The following is a 22,595-nucleotide window of genomic DNA, read 5'->3' as shown; positions in this document are numbered from 1 at the left end:
GTTGTCACTTCTGTCCTAGGAACGCCAGTAATGCTGTTGAGTCTGCGCACAGATGCATGAGGCCACTTAATGGCTCTAATAAAAATCCAAACCAGTCAGCTCCTGGGTCACAGTTCTGAAGATTAGTAATCTTAGGGTGGAATACTGTCTGCACCAGGAAAAACAGTATTCGTGTTTAGGATCCTACTCGGAGACCTTGTCCATAGGCAGAGTGATTTAGTGTTCATGAATTTAATGAAGGTCTTCATGACCGAGAACTAGGATTACAATTGGGTTACTTTTCCCCTCTTGTTCCTCCCTAATGATCTGTGATTAAACATTTTTGCTGAATTCATATTCACTTATTTACAAAGGTATTCATTTGATGGTTTAATTGGAACCCTTTTAGTGCCAAGAATCATGATTCCTACATTGAAAGCAACCCGCAGCCAGATTGTCAGAGACTTTGTTGTAGCACTGATGTAACATTGCTTTCCATGCTACCAAAAATGCATTGGCTCACAATATTGTAGTGCCAGTATCTGCGTACTACTTAAAGGCTCATGTGTGGATGCTGTTTCTTAGGCAATTGTGTTGGACCTAATCCATGTTGGTATTTCTATGTTACAGGATGCAGAAGAAGACCTTGAGCGTGCCCATCAGATGGCTTTATTACGGAGGCTCTGCCTGCCAATGATTTGTTTCCTATTGCACACAGTCTTGCACAACACCAAACAGTACCAGGAGTGCCTCAGGCTTGCAGACGTGATTTCATCGGAACATCAGAAACTGTACATGGTGAGCAAAGCAGGGTAAAGCACCCTAACCCTTGTATACGTAGTCGATGGACTTTTTGCTTGTTAGGCGCTTATACATGAAATCCATTGTGTTTTAAAAGCGGCCACAGGGCAGCAGGGAGGGAACATGGGATAGATACACAATTAAATACAAAAATACAGAGGGGCGGGACGGCTGAACCCACTATGCCTTGTGGGTATTCAGAACGTGCAAGTTCAGGAAGGAAGAGGGCATTGGGGTAGTTGCTCTGTTGTCCGTGTTTGAGGGTGAGCCACAGATGAAGTGCAAGGTATAATAAGTGCTATGCGGCCAGGAGCCACGTTGGGACAAAAATGCGAATCACCAGTGCAGAGGGTTTGCCAAGGAAAGTGCTGAGGAAGACCGATGCTGGAGAGATTAGGTGTGAATGGTCAGAGGCACCGAGAATGCATAAGGGTTCAGGACACCAATCACAGCAACTGTGGGATTAGCAGAGGAAGGAAGAAGGTAAGGAGGAAGAAAAGAGGAGCTTTCGGAACTTCAAAAGATCCTGCTCAAGACGCAGTGGGAGGCTGTTCCAGAGGGATCCAGCTGAGGAAAATGAGCAGCCTCCTGCTCTCTGTTTAGCGAAGCACTCTGCACACAGAGTTGGTGCCAGAGGACTGTAGAGGTCTAGAAGGAGAGTATTTGGTAAGAGAAGAGTTGCAAACAGTGTGGTCCCTGGTCCCAGAAAGCCTGTGGATGATGCAGAGGGATTTCAGTTGGATCCGTGCAGCAACCGGGAGCCAGTGGAGGCTTTTTAGGGCAGGTGAGATGCGGTCCCTGCGCTTAAGGCCAAGGATAAATCTTGCTGCTCTATTCTGGATTAGCTGAAGGGGACACAGAGTGAAAGAAGGTAGATTGAGGAGGAGGCTGTTGCAATAGTCAAGCCTAGAAAGAGAGAACCACAGGAAACATTGTGCTTCTGGGTGAAAGTTAGAAGTGGGAGAATTCCTCTGAGAAGGAAGAGTTGGAAGTGGGACTTCTTGGCAATGTAATGTGTGTGAGGGAGGAAGGATAAAGAGGAGTCAATGATGACTCTAAGGTTTCTGGCTTCAGAAGAAGGCGCAGGCGGAAAGCCCAAGGTGGGAGGCCAGAGACAGGGGAAGGAGGGAGCAGGGGTCCCAATAGGAAGGATCTTGTCGGTTTTGCTGGCATTGAAGCAGGGATCATTGGAAGAGCACCAAGCCTGGATGGCAGACAGCTAGTTGGGGATGAAGGAAGGTGTGAGTGAGTCAGCAGGAAGTCTGAAAAAGAGTAGAGTGTCGTCTGCATAACACTGGAGTTGGGGGAGTAGTAGGAGATGAGGTGTGCCTGCTGAGCAGGGTAGATATTAAAGAGCCAAGGGGAAAGGATAGATCTCTGGGGGACAACCCAGATGGAGAAGGAAGTAGGAGAGGAAAAGGTGCCCAGGATGACATGGGAAGAGCGGTCAGTTAGGAAAGAAGTAGGCCATTCCAGTGCCCGTTCCCAGATACCAAGGGTATCGTGGAGCCTTTGTATGAGGATGGAATGGTTGACCGTGTCAAAGGCAGAAGAGAGATCAAGTAGAAAGAGAGCAGCTGGTGAGTTGGAGTCCAGGGATGCAAGCATTGCTTCACAGGTGTTCAGAAGAGCAGTTTCCATGCCTCTGGGTGCTCTGAATGCCTTTTATCCATGTGAGGAGAGCTAACTGGAATCCGGTGTATGCGCTTGAAGTCAATTGCCCGACCCGATCAGCAGGACATGTCCAATACAATGTATAAGAATTTGTTTTGTTACTCTGTTGCCCTCTTCCTTGGCCTAGTGTTTGTGCAGAAATGAGGCGGGGGGATTGGTACATCGGATTGTAAAAAAATAGGAGCGGTTGGAATACGACGTCTCATCATCTGCTGCTTCACTCCCACTCTCCGAAGACCCTTCACCCAGGTGATCCTCCCACACTGGTCCACCCCCAGGGTCTGGATCCAAAGGCGATGGCCGTGCCCTGCCCACCTGCAAGAGAGATCCCTGGGGACTTATGGGTGAGACACCCTCTGGTTTCTCGCAGAAGTCAGTTTGTGCTGTACCATGTAGCGACAGCATTTATTTCAGCGTTGTTTTTTAATTGATGGTTGCTGCTTTGATGTCTTATTTTAAAGATGGTTCACTACCAGTTATTTTACTCTACATTTTCAGTTCATTAAAGGAGGAACGCCTCATTGACTGAACTTATTTAACTACAAATGCAATGACCCCATACTACACATTTAATTTTGCAAAGAGTAGCCATTTCTATTTCCGGCCTGAGTTTCTAACCAGAAATCTTCTTCGGAGGGGTTGGGGGGCGCTTTTCAAAGCCCTTCACTGGAAGCTCCACACATCCCCTTTTCTGATACATTGATTGAACTCTTAGAATGGTGAAGCGTGCTTTGAGTGTGCATGTGAAAAGGGTAAGAAGCAGAGCAGCCACTTTGATTAAGATTTATTTGTTCATTCGCCCATAACCAACAAGGTATTTGTATGTTTTGTCCATTCAGGTCCCTCTTGCTTTCTTCTTCCTTCAGGAAGCCAGACTGCTTTTTCTCTTTCAGCCTTAGGGTAATGAGGCCAAGGCTAGCAGCTTCCTTCTCTCAATATGGTCAGGTGAAGAACTCCTGTTCCTGCTCTGCTCCTCGGCCACTTTCTGTAGCTTGAGAGTATCACACACCCATTAGTGCTTACCCCGTCTTTAAATACCCCACCCTCTCTGGCCAGTGGGTCCCCCCCATCTGTCTTCCTTCTGGGGTCCTGCCTTTCCAATTGCGGTGTCTGCCGGAGTCTGGCCCCTCCCTGTTGTGTCGACGGGACTGTGTGTGTAACCCCTATCCCTCTGCTAAATCTGCCATTTGTCCCAATGCGGCAGTCCTCCGGTGGTTCCTCAACTGCTGTCTTTCCCACAACCGCTGTCCTTCCCCCACCCCCCCCCCCAAACCACTCTTTCTTCGAGCCATGATCAGTCTCCTCCTTATGGCAGCGTTCAGAGCCATCCTAAGACAACTTCCTGTTCATGCTTCAGACCCATAGAGCTCCTCGACCGCTGTTGGGATGGGCATTGGTACAACCGCCACTCCAGAGTTAAATTTCATGGCCCCTGACGCCAGAAGAAATATCTGCTCTGCAGGGCAGCTGGCAGGCCGCCGCCGCAGAACTGCATTGAGCATTGCCGGTAAGTACCTGTTACAGGCTCGTCCTGCTTCCCCACCTCAGGCACTTGGACACAAACAATACACAGAAGACCAAAAGTAGAGAGAAATGAGCTGTAATGCAAACAGACCAGTGCATGGGAGGGCTGCTTACTGCTCTGCCCCTCCCAGGTCTGCCTGCCCCATCCTTATATACAAATGGAGTGGTTTAACCCATTTTCCACCCATGATAATAATGTAATAACAAAAAGGTCCCTTTTGGAGAAAGGGTGGAAGGAGTATAGCCTGCAGTTGTGAAATACCTTCACTGTCATATCTGCAAGGCAGCCTCTTGCCTTAGCTATTCGATCCAGCAGTGTTGTCAGCTGTGTACTTCTGAGGGGCTCATGAAACAGCCCGGGCAGCCTGAGGCATAACGCATTCCACAGCTCTGCGACCTCAATTGGTACGGGTATTCAGCTGTAGGCCAATCTCATCACATCAGATGGGCCTTAAAGAAACCAAAAGAAAATGCAGATCAGAGTTGGTAACACACCCATTTTTTTCTCTCCCATTATTCTATGATCCACTATAATCGTTGTCCAAAACCTTGCCTTGTTGCAATCTGTGAAACTTTTCTGTTATATACATACTTGATAAGGAAGCAAAATAAAAAACATTATCAAAACAAGGCAACTCATTTATGTTCTAACTCATCTAAACCCATTCAGTCCTGTATTGCACTGCATAAACGTTCCCCACTATCATCAGCAGCCATTATCTAGGGTGCATTAAAACAGGAACAGTAATAACTACATGTCCCTTCTTTTCTAGCTCTGAGCATCCCTGTCACTCTAAAATCCAGCACCACCTACTTCATGTGTCTGTTCTGTTTGTGTGCACTGTCCAAGTCAATTTCTGTCTTAGTCTGCAGTATATAGTCCGCCTCAAATACCTCCTAGGCACACCGCAGTCAGTGTCAGCAACAACCTGTCAGTGCTTGGCATGTTTCTCCAAAAAAGCATCTTTTATGGTGAATACCTGGTTGCTGACCGCTCTCACTCGTAGGCCATGGAGAACAAATGACAACCAGTTGTCCCACTGTGTGACTTTCACATCCATCTGCTTGAACAGCTCCTTCTTTGGCTCCGCTTTGTTTCTTCTTCCAACAAGTCGCACTTGTTCACATGCTCATGCCAGCTCTCTTTGGCCATGGCCCACCAGGCCCTCTGTTAGGTGCTGATGACGATTTTCTTACTCTTTGCCAGCATTGATCTATAGCATTATTTGTTCATCCTCCCTTTGTTGGTCTGCCAGGAGCCGCTCACATTTCCTTTCATCCTCCTCCTTGCCGTTCTGTAGGACGATCTGCGTCACTTCAAGCTGTGGACCTCCATCATATGGGACAAAGAGGAATAGAAGGTGCACACTCTCAATTCTGTAATTTAAGGAGTTACAAGCTTAGAGAACAAAAGTTGGAGACTTATGGGTGCGGGGGAGGAAACGCAAACCCTGGCACGGGGCCACCCAAATATATAGAAACAAAGAGAAAGAGGGTCCAAACTGGAACCCTCCTGTCCCCTGCACACCTTTATATTGAGTCGGATAGACGCCTAAATATCAGTTCAACAAAAATTTATTGACAGTTCATAATCAAAATATTCAACTAGAAGACCAGTTTAGCCAATTATAATAACAGTCAATTGTTTGAATATAAAAGCAAATATCATTTATTCCAAACGCAAATGACAGAGAAGATTCAGTTCATTGTGGACGTCTGATGCGTTTCGAGGACTAAAATACAGAAAATATAGAGAGAATAAGGAAAATCAGGATTGTGTAGCTATAGAGTCAATTCCACAGTCTGTATTGTATTCACAATTGCACAGTTGCAGTTTAACATTAAGATGTATAACACACACTATCTACAGTCACAAGGAAATAAAACCCCGATTGAGTCTAATTTTGACAATTTCAGTTAAATTATATCCAAAGCCACTTCAACACTAAATAACCTGACTTTTACCATCAGGTTATCCGATCGTCATTTGATCATATATAACTTCAAGCCTTTTTCCATGCTGACTTTTTGCCAATGCGCAATGTAAACACATTCAAACATGGACGCTGCTATGGATAGGCTCTTTCGAGCCTTATTCTTTCCATGAATTGAATCGCTAGTCTGTCCTTTGTTTCCTTACATCACGTTCTGTACATACAGACTAATACGCATAGGAGGGTCCTCCGTTCAACTGGAAGCGTCCCTCGCCTAGCAACGGTTTCCTTCCACACACGAGTATGGATGTCACACATTGGAGATTTACTTCACGCCGGACATAGTTCCTTGTCTCTGACCGTGCTACGTTGCTATAATCGTAAGTCCCATCACCCATACACCGTAACTGGTAGTTCTTGTAGGTTTTTTCAACCGCTCACCTAGACTAACTTATAGTGCTTTCGGGCTATTCACAGATCCATACAACGTGTCCCAGCCAGCACTGATCAGCGACTTTGCGCTGTCTCTGGGACCGAATTAACAGGATTCTACTGCACCTTGACGTAACCTCACCTCGCCAGGGTGAGTCCATGCTTCTCTCTAAACTGCACTGAGTCTGTGTCAACTTTGTTGTCACTCCGTGTCACCGTACACACAATTTTTATTACCCACATTTTTTATTGTAGTGCATTGGGCTCCTGTTCCACCCTTGATCCATTGAGTGTTCCATGATCGATTGAAACCCCTCCTGCCCAGAGTCACCACCAAACGCAATAGGACTTAGGATCCTTCCACTAATGGTGAGCGAATGATTAACCCTCAGGTTCTAGATACACTTAGACACTGGTTTCCTCATTTAACCCTTCCATTCATTACCTTTCCAATCTCTGACCATTGTAGCCACTTTAGTTTGGGTTGCTTGTGGTTTTGGATATAATTTAACTGAAATTGTGAAAATTAGACTCAATCGAGGATTTATTTCCTTGTTACTGTAGATACACTGTGTTATACATCTTAATGTTAAACTGCAACTGTGCAATTGTGAATACAATACAGACTGTGGAATTGACTCTATAGCTACACAATCCTGATTTTCCTTATTCTCTCTATTTTCTTTATTTTAGTTCCTTTGTATAATCTATGGCTCATGAAGAAGAGAATTTGCTTCTCGAAACGCGTCAGCCATCCACAAGGAACTGAATCTTCTCTGTCATTTGTGTTTGGAATAAATATTTGTTTTTATATTCAAACAATTGACTGTATTATTATAATTGGCTAAACTGGTCTTCTAATTGAATATTTTGATTATGAACTGTCAATAGATTTTTGTTGAACTGATATTTAGGCGTCTATCCGATGCAATAAAAAGGTGTGCATGGCACGGGAGGGTTCCAGTTTGGATCCTCTTTCTCTTTGACCCTCCATCACATGCCACTCCTTATCTTCTATGGATTCCATTGGCTGCAGCTGTAGGTCATTGTCAAGTGTCATGAGCCACTCTCGCTCGGATGGAGTGATCTTCTTTCTTCTCAGAGCCAACGCCACCAATTGTAATTCCCCATACTGTGTCCCCCCCCCTCCCCAAACGCTATTGTGTCATGCTGCCACTGACCACCTTTTTATGTGGGCCTGTCAATGCCCTTCCCTGTTGCACATCCCGGAAAAGGTCCCGTTGTGTTTTGACAGTCTCTGACATGCATTGATGTAATTCGCCTGACGCTACCCCTTTCACTGGCATTTTGTTCACTGCCCGTATAAGGTGCACGCTGCATAGTCACCCCTCCTTCCGAAATCAAGTTGATTTATTGTCCTCCTGTCCGGGTATGCTTCCACCATGCTGTCAGCATCCCATTTGTGGAGTCAGAATGTGGGTGGTACTCTTAGTAGCGGCCGTCGCCACAGCCACTGGGGAATACCTGTAACCAACCTATCTCTGCCTGCAGGCACCTATTTGGCAAATCTGTCATTGCAGTGCTCTTTTCCAGAATGTCCTCCTGCCCTTTCGTTGCCCACAGTTGCCTCCCCTGGTACCCAGCCAACCCACGTCTCCTCCCTCTTCCTCCCCTTTCTCAGAAACATGTAGAGCCAGCCCCACATCGTTCTGCGTCACACACCCAAACCCGCACAGGCGCTGGTGCTAGCACCTCACAATCCTGCCCACTCCATGTGTTCTCCCTCCTCCCATTCCTTGCACTTCCTCGCTGGCACTACTTTTCTCACTGTCAGCCACATATCATTAGCTGCATTCAGCATGTATGCCCAACCCTGGGCGGACCTTAACCTTTCCTCCACATCCACCTTCCTGTACACCACCCTCATTGTGTTGTCTGGGAACAGCTGCCATATCGTGGGCCTCACTTTTTCAGTTGTATCCCTCATGATAGTTTGCGTAAACATGTCTGCAAAATCAGAGAGGTTCTGATCTCTCCCTATCTTCACCTTCGTGATATCTTGGTGCCTCGCTTGTGGTTCACCACGATCTCCCCACATCCCTTCCCTGCGGTACCCTCTGTAACTGCTGTTCCGGGGCAACCCCCACCACCCTATTCTTTCGTACCGACTGGGGGACCACATTTAAATTGTCACCCATGCTTCTCAACCTCTCCAACACTGCCCTCCACCCAGTTATATATGACTGGTCTGCCCCCTCCTCCCTCCTGGTCAGTGGATGGGCGTTCGCCATATTGTAAATGGTATCAGCCCTACTCGAGGTTAGCTCAGGCTTACGACACCACACTCCTACCCTGTGCCCTTTACTCTATCGACACTACACTGTCTCTCCACGACCTGTGCTTTGACTGTATCACAGGTGCCTAAGAATGCTCTGACCCGATTGTAGTTCTGTAGTTGCCCTTCCAACCCTGTACTGTACCACAGTAGCCCTCTGAGGCATTGTCCCTGTATGAATTCTAGAGTCCCTGAAGTCTTGGAGTTCCCTAGTCAAGCTGGCGACAGGTACAGCAAAAAAACACTTTTTTCACCTACCTGTTGCATACATATACTCCCCAGTCACTCATGTCAGGAAGGGGAGCTCTCGGGTTCAGCACGATTTTGTTACAGGCTCGTCCTTCTCCCCCATGACACCGCAGGCACTCGGACACAAATAATGCACAGGAGACAAAAAATTTTGAGAAATGGGCTGTAATGGAAACAAACCAGTGCATGGGAGGACAGCTTACTGCTCTGCCCCTCCCAGGACGGGCCCATCTTGATATACAAATGGAGTGGCTAAACCCATTCTTCACCCATGAAACAGCACTTATAAGCATATATAATAAGAAAATGGTCCATTTTGGAGAAACTGGGGAAGAGTATAGCCTGCAGTTTCAAAATGTTTTCCCTGTCATATCTGCGAGGCAGCCTCTGGCCTTGGGTACTCGATCCAGCAGTGTCGTCAGCGGTGCACTTCTCAGGAGGGGCTCATGAACCAGCCAGGGCAGCCTGAGGCATCACTCATTCCACAGCTCTGCGGCCTTGCTTGGCATGGGTGTTCAGCTGTAGGGCCAGTCTCATCGCCTCAGGTGGGCCTCAAAGAAACCAAAAGAAAATGCAGTATCAGAGTTGGTAACAGTGCCCTAGCCCCGTGTCAATGCACTTTTCTTTTTTTACGGCGTTTGTCATTAAACAAGGCATGTAATCCTATATGAAAATAACAAATAATTATAGAAGACTCTTTTAGCTCACTGGGTGCATATTGTCTTATATAGTCTGCTAAAAAGCTAAATGCACCTTTACAAGTCAGTTCCCCAACCCTCATTATTTTTACTGAATTATTTTTACTGAATTGTAGCATAGAAGCTTCATGAGTTGCAGCTCATATATCTTGAAATCGGTACAATTCATTGCTTGCAGTGATTAAAAAACATATGACACAATATTTAGGCAGAGCGTACTATTTCAGGTTATTCATTTCACAGGGCCTGCCAGGCATTGTCTCCTACTCATGAGTGAGGTCTCACTAAACATTGCCAAAGCAGAGGAAAATTGGCCATCAGTCACCCTCAGAAGTACCTAGTCTGTGCTTTTAATTCCAGTTGCAGTCAGGAACTGTCTGTGTCTTCTGCATAGATATGCTAATCCAAACAAGAGGAAATGCTCACCATCGTCCACATCCACCTATGAACCATGTTCAGAGCTTTATCATTTCCGTAAATATCAAGCCACTTATGTTCTCGCTTTTACCGGTAATTGGTTCAAACATGCTCTGCTGATGAATCTACATAATTTCGGTACGAGGGTCTCATCCAAATACTGAGTATTTTATGAGTGGGTCATTAGTTCAGCATATAGCTTTAGGTGCTGGCGTCTGCCAATAACTTATCTGATATTGCATCTTGTTAGGGAGTGTTTGGGAAAGGTGTAGTGACCTGGTTTCCCGGTTTACCTTTGCAGAAGAGAATGGAATGTTGGGTGAGTGACATGGAATGTAGCCTGTGAGAATGTTGATGTATGTATGGTTGTGTGTTCTGAGTGAGTCCGTTGGAGATATGTAGCCTACCTGAGAGGATGCCGGTGCATGTTGTCTTAGGCTCTGATGAATCTGACAAGTTAAACCTAAAATGATGTACGGGAACTTTAATAAAGAAGCAACTAGAACATCCCCAGATGTCAGTCATCACTGGGAACCCAGAGCTTTACACAAGGCATCTGTTAGGCTTTGGATAGACCAGCCTGTAGTGTATGTGCAGGGTTTCCACCAAGTTAGTCTTGACTCTCAATGGTAATATGACTGAAGCAGTCAGACTCCCCTCTGTAGATGGACTAGGAATGGTACTAGGGTACAGTTAGTGAGAAATTAGCACACAATAGAGGCAGGTACAAACACCATATTTATTGAAAGATACTCTTTATATAAAGTCAAGCATAAAGAAATATATACAGTGCCAGTAAGTACTTATACATTGTCACAAGTATTAAAAGCTGTAAAGATTATATAAAAGACATACAACATGCCTAAAATCACTGCCACAGGATATTACAGAGGAATACAATGCATAAGCTATTTTGGGAGACTTAAAAAATAGAAGGTAAATTGGAACAGTGCTCTACAAAACTTGAAGCCCTATCGAAACAAATATTCAGTACAATTTTACATGTAGGTAAATAGTCATAGAAGTTCTGCCCATAGACTGTAATGGTACAAAGTCAATAGGCAGCGCCTAGTTCTACTGAAAATTAAGGTATTGAGGGGAGCTAACAGGGAGTTGACCTTCCATTCCTTATGGACAAGCTAAAGCAGGGCCGTGGAAACCTGAGCGCTTCCTCGGCTATACCGTGCTGCTGTGGAAAAGCTCCTGGGCCATCTTGTTGCGGAGAAAAAAAGGGTTCCCTTTATGTGGAGTAACCCAGCTATGCATGCCTAATGAATTGTGCAAGACATGGGGCGTTTTGCTTGGTAATTGTGGCGAGGCTACTGAACACTAACACATTCCTAGGGGGTGCTCCTGCATCTCCCAAGGTCTGGGAGAGCTTGGGGCGCTGAGTTCTTAGCACTTGGACCCCGCATTGGGAACCAGGACTTGGGGAGAAGCATTTCATTGGCACCTCCCTAATTCCTGCCTGAAGGGTGTGTAGGGGGCAATCTGGTGGGTCGGATGGAGTCCTAAGCCGAGCAGGCCACAAGCAGATCATTTATTCATTTCTTTTAAAAACGTGTTTGTGTATTGTATGCAGGTATGTTGCGTGAATGTCTGCCAGTGCAAACGTATGTGCAGGTGTATGAAGCATGCTGCCCGAGAGAGGGGTTGAGCGAATGAGTATGAATAGTGTGAATGAATGTGTGGACGTGAGGGATGATGGCCACCATCCCTTTCACATGTACTCACTTCACAGCTTGGGGTTCTCATTATTTTGTTTGACAGTTCAAAGCGTATGGACTCCATGAAGGGATGCTTTTTTTTTCAAAATTGCAATACACAGAGTTTAGAGATGAATGGCCCAAACAGACACATGGAAGCCTAGAAAGGGCCTATGTCACTTAGGAGGTGCATTAGGAAAGACTTTCTCGCTGCACCTTTTCCTCCATAGTTTGGAACCCCATTCTTTTGCTTTGTTTTTGATCCTGTCCTGACCTTTTTGAAGGGAAGCGAAGCTTCACTTCTCTTGCATTTTGCTCATGTGTAATGGGGGAAACTGATCAGTCCTTCAGACTATCAGTATTGGAAAACTTTGTTTCCCTTTTGGAATTTTTGTATTATGACATTGCACACAGCATCTCACCCTAGCTTTTTACACATGGGATTGTTGGTTACTTTTATATGTGCCTGAAGACGAGCAGGTGGCTGCAGTTAAAGGGATGGTCTAGTAAAAATGTTTATTTAAAAAATAGATAGGCAACATAAAAAAAAATACTAGCATTCTCCGTTTTAAAACTTCCTATGTAAAATTTTGAGCAATTCAAGCTCAAAATTCGCAAAAGCAAGCACATGGGCGCATCCATTTTGTGAAATGGAGGCCCCGCCTGTGCTGGCTTTTGCTTTTGCGGCACTAATGAAGGAAAAGCCAGCCAGCTGTAGTAAACGAAGGCTACCGCTGGGTGGCTTTCCCTTCATTAGTGCTGTAGGCGGAGGACGGGGACCGGAGACCAGAGCAGGAAAGCTGCAACTGAATCTCGGTAAGTGCTAATTATTTTTTTTACAAAAAATAAGCACTAGCTGCGTTTTTTTTCTAGGTTTTCCGGGCTGGAGGAGCCCGGAAAACTTAGAAATAAAACTGCATCTTTAAAAACGTTGTATTTATGTTTGCGGTCGCTTTTGAAGCGACCGCAAATATAAATACAACGTTATTGTGTTGTAAAACGCTGCGGTTTTTCTTTCCAAGTTTCTCAGGCTCCTCCGGCTCGGAGGAGCCTGAGAAGCTTGGAAAGAAAAACCGCAGCGTTTTACAACACAACCGCGTGTGTTTCTGCCTGCTGTGACTATCACTTTGGGTCTCCGGTGCTCCCGGAGGGCTCCCCATAGGGAGCCCGAGAGCCCCAAATGGTAAAGCAGATTCAGGCAGAAACAACGCGGTTGTGTTGGAAAACGCTGCGGTTTTTCTTTCCGAGTTTCTCAGGCTCCTCTGAGCCGGAGGATCCTGAGAAACTTGGAAAGAAAAACCGCAGCGTTTTCCAACACAATAACGTTGTATTTATGTTTGCGGTCGCTTCAAAAGCGACCACAAACATAAATACAACGTTTTTAAAGCTGCAGTTTTATTTCTATGTTTTCCGGGCTCCTCCAGCCCGGAAAACCTAGAAAAAAAACCGCAGCTAGTGCTTATTTTTTTAAAATAAATAAATAGCACTTACTGAGATTCAGCTGCAGCTTTCCTGCTCTGGTCTCCGGTCCCCGGTCCCCATCCTCCGCCTACAGCACTAATGAAGGGAAAGCCACCCAGCAGTAGCCTTTGTTTACTACAGCTGGCTGGCTTTTCCTTCATTAGTGCCGCAAAAGCAAAAGCCAGCACAGGAGGGCCTCCATTTCACAAAATGGATGCGCCCATGTGCTTGCTTTTGCGAATTTTGAGCTTGAATAGCTCAAAATTTTACATAGGAAGTTTTAAAACAGAGAATGCTAGTATTTTTTTTTATGTTGCCTATCTATTTTTTAAATAAAATTTTTTCTAGACCATCCCTTTAAAGATTTACCGTTTTTGCGTTATTTTGAATGTGCACCTTTGCTTTTTTTTGTTTTGATTTCATTGTAAAAAAAAAAGAATTCTAAATAATACATGCAAAAACATCAAATGCAAATCCTTAATCCCAATTCCATTTTATAAGTCCCTCATGTTGTATCATTGACAGTCAGAGGTGACAGTGGCAAACACATTGGGTTAGTCCTCACAGGTGGCTACCACTATTTTTCGCTTTCAGTTGATTTTCTTGTATTCCGATTATCCAGGTCCAGATTTTTTATGAAAGATGCTACTGCCAGCACGCTTCGAGTGTCATCTCCACTGGTCAAAGCTGTTCACCAATTATCGGCTGTAAAAGTCTTGGAGGTTTGCAGCATTTTTTCCTAGGAAAATGGTTCTTGTTACTTGTGTTCCTTCACATTCTAGAAGGAGATGTTGACTTGTTTCTATTTTTTCCTGGTGGTTACAATATCGACACTTATCTGTCACTGCAAGTTTTCTTTTAAAGAGTATTTCATTCTTTTTGAGTTGGTTTAGCCAAAATCTCAGAAATGTTCTGCTTAGACTCTTATCTGGAAATGTTTCCCGATAACTTCTCACTTCGTTTAGTTTCTTCTGCGTCGTTGGAAACTATTTGGTCAGACTGTATTTATTTGCTTTCTCTCCGGTCCGTGTCCAGTCCAGTTCAAAGATTTTCTTTGATACCTTATCCGGATTAGTTAGTAGTACTTCTATCAGAGTGTCTAGATCTTCCAATAAAGCAATGTTTCTGGTTTTCCAGTTTGTTAGTGCCTGTATATGACCAGCTGCCATTTCTAAGCTCACAGGTTCCAGAGCTTTTGGCTTATTATCCAATAGTAGTTTGCGGTACAACATGAGTCCATTTCTCTCCTTGATTGCCTCCAAAGATGAGAGACACAGCTCACGTCTTATTAATGGCAACGTTGTAGTTTGTGCTAGATTCAGTACTCCTCGCCAGAAAAAGCTCTTAAGTTTGTTCCATATTTTTTCAGGTAGTGAGAGCATTGCGTCCGACCCATATAGGATTGATGGTACAACCTTGGATTTGTAGAAGTTGATGACAGCAACGTGCGAAAACCTGCCATATTTTTTGTCCATTGTTCTTGCTTGAATGGTTAGGGTTTTTACTTTCGACCATAAGAAATCCTGCATTGGTGTTTCCGACGAGCTGATGCTCATTGTCACTCCTAGATATTTAAGAGGGTTAACTTTTTCCAATTTTAGACCTTCCACAAACCAATTTGATTTGTTGTTCCTTTTCCTGGAAGATCCCTCCCAAGACATCACTTTAGTTTTTTTAGCGTTCAGCCACAGGTTTTTTGCCTTTTAAGTATGTTATCAAGTTCGATAGTTGCCTTTGGGGTCCTATTGGAGTCCTGGTGGTCAGTCAAAAGGCTGAAAACAAAATCTCGAATGACAAAAAGCACGAAACAAAAATCTCGAAAAAAAAAAGATCGAATTTTTTATTTATTTATTTGTGTTTTTGGGGTCGGGTAAGTAAAAAAAAAGGGGTGAAATAAAAAAAATGAAAAAAGACGGGTTAGGGGAGGACCCCCCCATTTTGAAAAAAAACGCATTGAAAAAAAAATTTGATATTTTTTTTTTTCGAGATTTTAAATTCGTGGGTTTTTTTTGAGATTTTAGTTTTCGAGATTTTGACTATAAACCTGGAGTCCTATCCAGCAGGATAATGTCATCTGCATACAGGAGGCGAGATATTCTAATGCCTCCAAGCAGAGGTGGAAAACTTACAATATAAGCATTATATGATGCAGGAGCCAGCGGACAACCCTGTTTGACTCCCCTATAGGTTGCTATTTCTTTGGAGAGTGTGCCTTCTTGACCCAGCCTTACCATCATCAATGTTTCCTGACATAAGGCTTGGATCGGTCCCAGGACTGCTCCAAGACAGTTCCAGTCTTCAAGTTTTTTCCGTAACAGATCTCTGTTGACCTGGTCAAAGGCCTGGACCAGGTCAACGAAGGCCATGTGCACTTCCTGGCCGTCGTGACGGGCCTTAGCTTTAATTATGCTCAGCGTAAGTATGTTAATGGCTGTTTCCCGCATTCTTTACAAATCCCGTCTGAAATGGATCACTCTGTTTTTCTAGTTTGAGCCACGTTTGAAATGCTTCCAAGGTGAGCCCACCAAAGATTTTCCCGATGACATCAAGTAATGATATTGGTCGATAATGGCATGGGTCTTCTGTCTCCTCACTTAAAAATGGGAACTATAGCTTTTTTCCAGGATGCTGGAATAATTTTTTCCCTATTGCAGTTTTTGAAGATTTTACTGATCAATTGTGCCCTATAGTTCTGGGTGTTGCTTCAAATCGAAGTTAGAGATCCCATCAGGGCCTGGTGCCCTTGAGTTGATAAGTTTTTTTTTAATTTTGTTTGTGATCTTCTCTTCTTCAGACGAAATGGTCCAATGTCGATTTAAAGTCTGTCCGTTTAGATTCGTTTTGAGTTTTGTTTTTGTTGCGCAGGTCGGTGTACAAGCTTGTAAAGTGTGTCACCCAACACGCCTCTCCCACATTATTTGATATTGCATTATTACTGGTCGTCGTTTTGCCCTTTATCAGCATCCACAAATCCTTAGATTTTTTTCTACAAAAAGTTTTCAACATTATTTCTGAATCCTCTTGAAACAGTGAATATCTTGTTTGTAGTATCCAAGTCTTATATTCTTTTTGGGCTAATTTCCATCTTTTCAAGTTTGTCGCTGTACCTGATGCGATTGCTATTCTTTTTAGATTTATCACAATTCTCCTCCTAGTTACAAGTTCAGCATTGTATGTGTGAAGGTTATCTTTAGGATCTTTGTTAATCCTTTTCGTACTTTTAGTGTATTTTTTTAACAATGTGGTATAGTCCACCGTCCCCTCTGTATTTATTGTGTTAAGGGTTATGTATCTTGCAGAAATCTGTTTAATAGCATTCTCTGACAATTTTAGACGGGTACCTTTCGCATTCAATTCTTTGTCGAATGGAAACCGTTGAGGTTTTTGTAGAGTAGACCATCTTGTGTGTAAAAGGTTGTGATCACTATTTCGGGTTTCAATTATTGAAAAGTTTTAAATCATCCCTAGCAGCTCCTTGGACACATGTGTGGTCGATGGTTCCCGTTTGAACTTCTCTTTGCCATGATGGGATCTCGGAATTAATTTTGGTCCTAAGCCAATGAAGGTTATGTAAATCTCTTGAATGAAGTGTTTTTTTTATAAGGGTCTTCCTCTTTCCAGGATTGGTGATGTTATCGCCAAATGAGATCTCTGATTTCCAATGTCTGGGCCGATGCTGTTAAAGTCGCCTTTAACTATTATATGAAGTTGAGAGTAGTTTATACTTGCTTCATTTAAGATGGAATTCAGGTTTTTCAGGTAAGTTTCGTTACATATTGCTTCCGAGTTCCAGTAGGTGTTAGTAATAATGTCTCTTCCTTTTCCCTCTCCATCTTGTCTAAATAGTTCCAGTTGAGTATTAAAGCCTGGAATAAGTAGGAAGAGTCCATCTAACACCTCCAATCCACACCAGCCGTAGGTCGACCTGTCAGGCCCCTCTTTGCCGGGTAATGAATATAACATATCCCTCTAGTTGGGGCTTTGTTGATAACCAAGTCTCCTGGAGACACAAGATATCCCATCTGCCCAACTTCACGTCACTTTTTGCTGTTAAGTGGCTGAAGCCTCTTGTATTCCAAGAGGCCATTTCGATGAAGGTTTTCTGCGTTGTGGGCAGTGCACATCGTGGTTCCACTGTCCTCCATTGGGTTCTGCATCTTCCCTTGTGATTGCTAGTTCTGCTTCTTCAGATGTAACGCCGAAGACTTTCAAGTCCATTTCCCTGATGCTTTCTTTCTCCAGCATGGGGTCTGGCATGGATTCACATGCTCATGAATATTCCCCGTCAGGCCGGGAATCCTCGGTATAGAAAAAATCAGTATCAATTTTGTTTCTGATCTGTCTTTCTTAGTAGTAACCAATCACTGGTCTCTGGGTCATACTGCCCCCAGCCAATGACTGTCCTCTCCCTAAGCCCCGCCTCTGGCAGCCATCCTCAGATTTGTACCGCACGTTCAAGTGTTGGGAGTCCTCGTGCTGTAGCTCTCGAGCTTTTGCTGCATTTTCGCGCTTTTTCTGGAAATTTTCTCATTTTTCGGTTAAATAGAGCCTCAAGCTCCACCGTTTCTACATCCGATCAACAGGGACCCTTTTCGGAGTTTACTGCACCCCTCAAGAGTGAAGATTTCATCGAGTTAAGCTTTTGGAGGATTCCAGAAGTTCCGAGGCCTACCCCGGACATGGCCCAGGAGAAAGGAAGCTCGACGCCCGGGAAGCTGTTCAGGACCTGCCCTGGATGCCAGCTTCAGAATGTGTTCAAGGAGGACGAGCATTCGTTATGCCTCTACTGTCTCCATGAGGACAAGACGCACGTGGAGAAGGACTGTGCGTTTTGTGGGAACATGTCGGAGCGGACTATGAAGGATCGTCACCTCCGTCTCGCCAACTGGCTGGAAGGGAAAAGCCTGTCAGGCGAAAAGAAGAAAAAGAAGTCCGAGCGGTCTTCTAAGTCCTGTGAGGGCGCCCCAGTGACGGGGGCCCAACAAAAGGCCAAGCACCGCGAGTCCACGGGCACCGGGAGCGCCGAACGGTCAGGCTCCTTGGCGGCTAGGCAGGGCGCATCCTCCCCGGCGCCATCAACCACGAGCCAACGCTCTGGCTCAGGTAAGAGGAAGTCCGAGAACCCGGCGAAGCTTCTGGAGAGGCCCCAGTCGATCTCGAAGATTCCGGCAGAGTGGGAGCGAGGCTCGGACCCTCCCCCCAAGATGAAGGCCCCAGGCGTACAGAAGGTGACAATGGCCTTAATTCACCCTGCTAAGACCTCGATTGAGGAAGTTGCAGCGGCCCTGGCTCAGCCTGTGGAGGCTACGCCAGTGGAGGCGACCTCAGGATCCAGAGTCTCCCTGCCACCGCGGAAGGAGTCGTCTTTCAGGCCCATCGAGAAGACCCCCACGAAGTCCCCGTTGGAAAAGGAGGGGGGTGGGGGGCAGGTGGCCATCGTGGATAAGGACACCACCTCTGAAGAAGAGCTCATCGAAGTCGTGGAGGAGGCCCAGCCCATCGGGAGGGATCCCGACGAGAGCGACAGTGTCGCTGACGAGGTTCCTCAAGAGCCCTCGTGCCCATCGTTTCCGGTGCCGCAGGACACTTCGGCGGCCATTTTGTCAGCGATTCAGTCCTTATGCTCGGAGATAAGGACATGGTTGCCCCCCCCCCCCCGACGGAGGTACCTGAGCCAGACCCGACAAGGGAACATGAGCCGGGATGTTCGGAAAGTCCACCGCATAAGAGGACGACGCATCCTCCGGCACCTCCCACCTCTGCGGCCTGCTCTGCCTTCCCCCGGTCTACTACCCACGGGAATGATCCAGGCACGGACACGGCTATGACAGGTACAGATGACGACGGAGGCGATGACGGGACGTGTTCCCCGTCACCCCCTGCTCGGGCGTCCCCGCCCGATGAGATTGGATCCTTCCATGTCATGATTTCCAGGGCATCCGAGCTCTTCCAGCTCTGCCCCGAAGAGAAGAAGGAAGGGTTCCTTTACCAACAGCGCAAGGCTAAAAGGAAGATGGTCCTCGCCGTACCACTTCTTGATGACATCTGGGATGAGGGGCTCGCCCTCCTCAAGAACCCTGCCACGGCGCCTGCAAAGAGGGACCGGTACGAGAAGAAGTACCGGATCCCCGACGCTGCCCCCTTGTGCCTTCGGGCGCAACCTACCCCAGATTCGGTCGTCTCGGCGGCGGCAAAGAAGAAAGCTGGGGCGGCAACGGCCTCAACCTTAATTTCCTGGGCGATCGGCGAGGGCAGGAAGCTGGACACGGAGGGACAACGGGTCATCTCATCCGCAGCGACTATCAAGGCGGCCAACGCCCTGGCTATCGTAGCAGGGAGTTGTGGTTCAAAATCGCCCCTCTATTGGACTTCCTTCCAGACGCCAAAAGGGCTGAGGCCCTTGAAATCTTACAGGAAGGTGAGATTGCTTCGGACCACGCCATCACGGTGGCAACGGACATCGCCGACACCGGTTTCCGTCAGTTGGGCAACAGCGTTTGCCTGAGACGACGAGGATGGCTCAAGGCGACGGATTTCCGCCAAGACGTACAAACCAAAGTTTTGGACATGCCCTTCGACGTGAACAACCTGTTTGGGAAGGCGGTTGATGAGTCCCTTCAGGCTATCAAGACAGACCCAGAGACTGCCCGGGCACTGGGAGTGCTCCAACAACGACGGCCGTCCTTTCGGAGCCCCGGAGGCAGACAAGGTGCCTCCAAGGGATCCGGCAGTGGCTCCTCGACGTACCGCCAAGCGGCAAGATCTTCATCTCAGGAGGCCTACAGGGGTCGCGGCAAGTCAGGTGGTGCCCGTCGTCATCGACAGGGAGGTCAAGGAGGCAAGGCGGCCTCCAAACAGGATTGAACCGACCCTGGGGTCGGGCCCCCGCCGAAGCACCCCGGTGGGAGGCCGGCTGACGATGTTCGTCAGCGTGTGGGAGTCCATCTCCACCGACAGTTGGGTGCTGGACGCCCTGGCCCAAGGGCACGCCCTCGAGTTCCAGAAGAAGTGCCCTCGCGCTCCACCCGTGGCCAGGAAGGAAAATCACGTCCCTCAACTACTGTTGGAAGTAAGGGCTATGCTCAAGAAAGGTGCCATCGAGCTCGTCCCAAAGAGGCTTTGGGGCTCCGGAGTTTACTCAAGGTACTTCCTCGTAAAGAAGAAGACAGGAGGATGGCGCCCCATCCTGGACCTGCGACGACTGAACAAGTACATCAAGGCACAGAAGTTAGGGATGGTCACCCTCCAGCACATGCTGGGACAGCTGGAGGAGGGCAATTTCCTGTCGTCGTTGGACTTGGAGGATGCGTACTTCCACATCCCCATTCTAAAAAGACACAAAGTTCCTCAGGCTCGTGGTCCAAGGGCGGCACTACCAGTTGAAGGCCCTCCCGTTCGGATTGAAGTCGGCACCCAGGGTGTTCACCAAGTGCCTTGCACCGGTGGCTGCGCCTGCAGGGGATCCACGTCTACCCCTACCTGGACGACTGGCTCATCCGGGCAAGGACCAGGGAGCTCGCCGTGGAGCACACTGCGAAGACCGTCCAGCTGCTCACGGACCTGGGGTTCTCCATCAACTTTCCAAAATCCCACCTGGTCCCATCGCAAATCGCCCTGTTTCTGGGAGCCAAGCTCGACACAGTGGCGCGGCTGGCCTCGCCATCAGAGGAAAGGACCAGGACCATCCCAGCCAAGGTGCAGCGTCTGCTGGCCACGGACATGGCCAGGGTAAGATCTATCAAGTACCTCCTCGGGATGATGTCCTCCTGCATTTATCTGGTGCGCCTTTGCAGGCTTCGGATGCGCCCCTTACAAGAGTTCCTCGACGCCCGCTGGGTCCACTCGACGGGCAGATTCGAGGACAGGATCCCACTCAACGAGACGTTCCGTCAGGCGATACTGTGGTGGGGTACACGCTCTCATCTGTCGGCGGGCACGGACTTTCAGACCCCAGCTCACCAGGTGACGGTGATGACGGATACCTCCCTGGAAGGTTGGGGAGCGCACTCCGGAGATCTTCACGCGAGAGGCCTTTGGCTCCCGGAGGAGAAGTCACTCCACATCAACATCTTGGAGCTCTGCGCAGTGTTCTGGGACCTCAGGTCTTTTCTTCCGTCCCTCAAGGGCAAGGTGGTGAGGATCTTCATGGACAACACCACCACGATGTTCTACATCTGGAAGCAGGGCAGAACCAGATCCCCTGCCCTATCCAAGGAAGCCTAGGATCTGTGGCATTGGGCCGTCGCCCAAGGGATGTTTCTGGTGCCTTTTCATCTGGCAGGAATAAAAGACACGATCGCCAACTCACTCAGCAAAGAGCTGCGCTTGTGCCACGAGTGGGAACTACGCCAGAATCAAGTGGATCGACTCTTCCGACGATGGGGCGAACCCCAGATCGATTTCTTCGCGACGGCGACGAATTCCAAGTGCCTGAGGTTCGCCAGCAGGTTCCCCCAGCCGAGGAGCATGGGCGATGCTTTCTCGTTCCCCTGAGACGGCCTATTTCTTTATGCGTTCCCTCTGTTGCCGTTGCTGCTCTGGGTCATCAACCAGCTCAAGAGGTCCCGGTGCAGGATGATCCTCGTCGCACCGGCGTGGCCGAGACAGATCTGGTTCCCGGACCTTCTGGACTTGTCAGCGTCCACACCAGTCAAGCTGCCGACGGACGCGGATCTTCTCTCTAGAGAAGGAGGCGCCATTCTTCATCACAACCCAGAGTCGCTGAACTTGCAGGCCTGGCTCCTGCAGCACTAGAGTTTGGAGGGTACGACCTCCCAGCCGACTGCAGAGAGGTTATTGCAAAGGCCAGGGCGTCCTCAACTCTCAAGGGCTACGGACATAAATGGAAGAGGTTCTCTGGTGCCGTGCACAGAAGATTAACCCTCTGCGGATTACGGGCCCTCAAGTATTGCCGTAACTACTGTCATTGGCCAAGGCTGGACTAGCTCACGCTTCCATCAAGATACATCTGGCCGCCATCTCACGATACGCCAGAACTACGGGACGGGCGTCCTTGTGGTCTCATCGGCTGGTGAAGGAATTTATGAAAGATTGTTCCTATCATTCCCGCCGGTGAAGGCCCCTGCCCCGGCGTGGGAGCTCAACGTGGCGCTGACCAGTCTCATGGGGGCCCCATTTGAGCCTATGCATTCGGCACCGTTGAATTTTCTGTCGTGGAAGACCGCTTTTCTCGTGGCCATCACCTCCGCATGACGAGTGGGAGAGATCCAGGCCCTATCTTGCTAGCCACCATACTTGACTTTTCACGACATGAGGGTGGTGCTGAAGACGCACCCCTCCTTCTTGCCCAAGGTGCCGTCAGACTTCCACCTCAGCGAACCCTTGGTGTTGCCAGTTTTCTTCCCATCGCCGGCTGAGCGGACTCTGCACTCGCTAGACGTAGCTAGAGCGCTGAAGTTCTACA

General features: G+C 47.4%; 1 protein-coding gene across 2 annotated transcripts in view; it reads left to right on the top strand.

The window, feature by feature from the left end:
* NUP107 (nucleoporin 107) overlaps window positions 1–22,595 on the top strand; it is a 790,450-nt gene that overhangs the window by 749,189 nt on the left and 18,666 nt on the right. For both annotated transcript variants that reach the window (XM_069629720.1, XM_069629721.1), the window contains one exon: window positions 610–777. In XM_069629720.1, coding sequence (XP_069485821.1) covers window positions 610–777 — 168 coding nt within the window. The remainder of the gene's footprint in view (window positions 1–609; window positions 778–22,595) is intronic.

The sequence above is a fragment of the Ambystoma mexicanum genome, chromosome 12 (assembly GCF_040938575.1).
Source record: "Ambystoma mexicanum isolate Mex_15411 chromosome 12, UKY_AmexF1_1, whole genome shotgun sequence".
NCBI lineage: Eukaryota > Metazoa > Chordata > Amphibia > Caudata > Ambystomatidae > Ambystoma > Ambystoma mexicanum.
The sequence above is the reverse complement of the archived record's forward strand: the minus strand, read 5'-3'. Positions and strand labels throughout refer to the sequence as shown.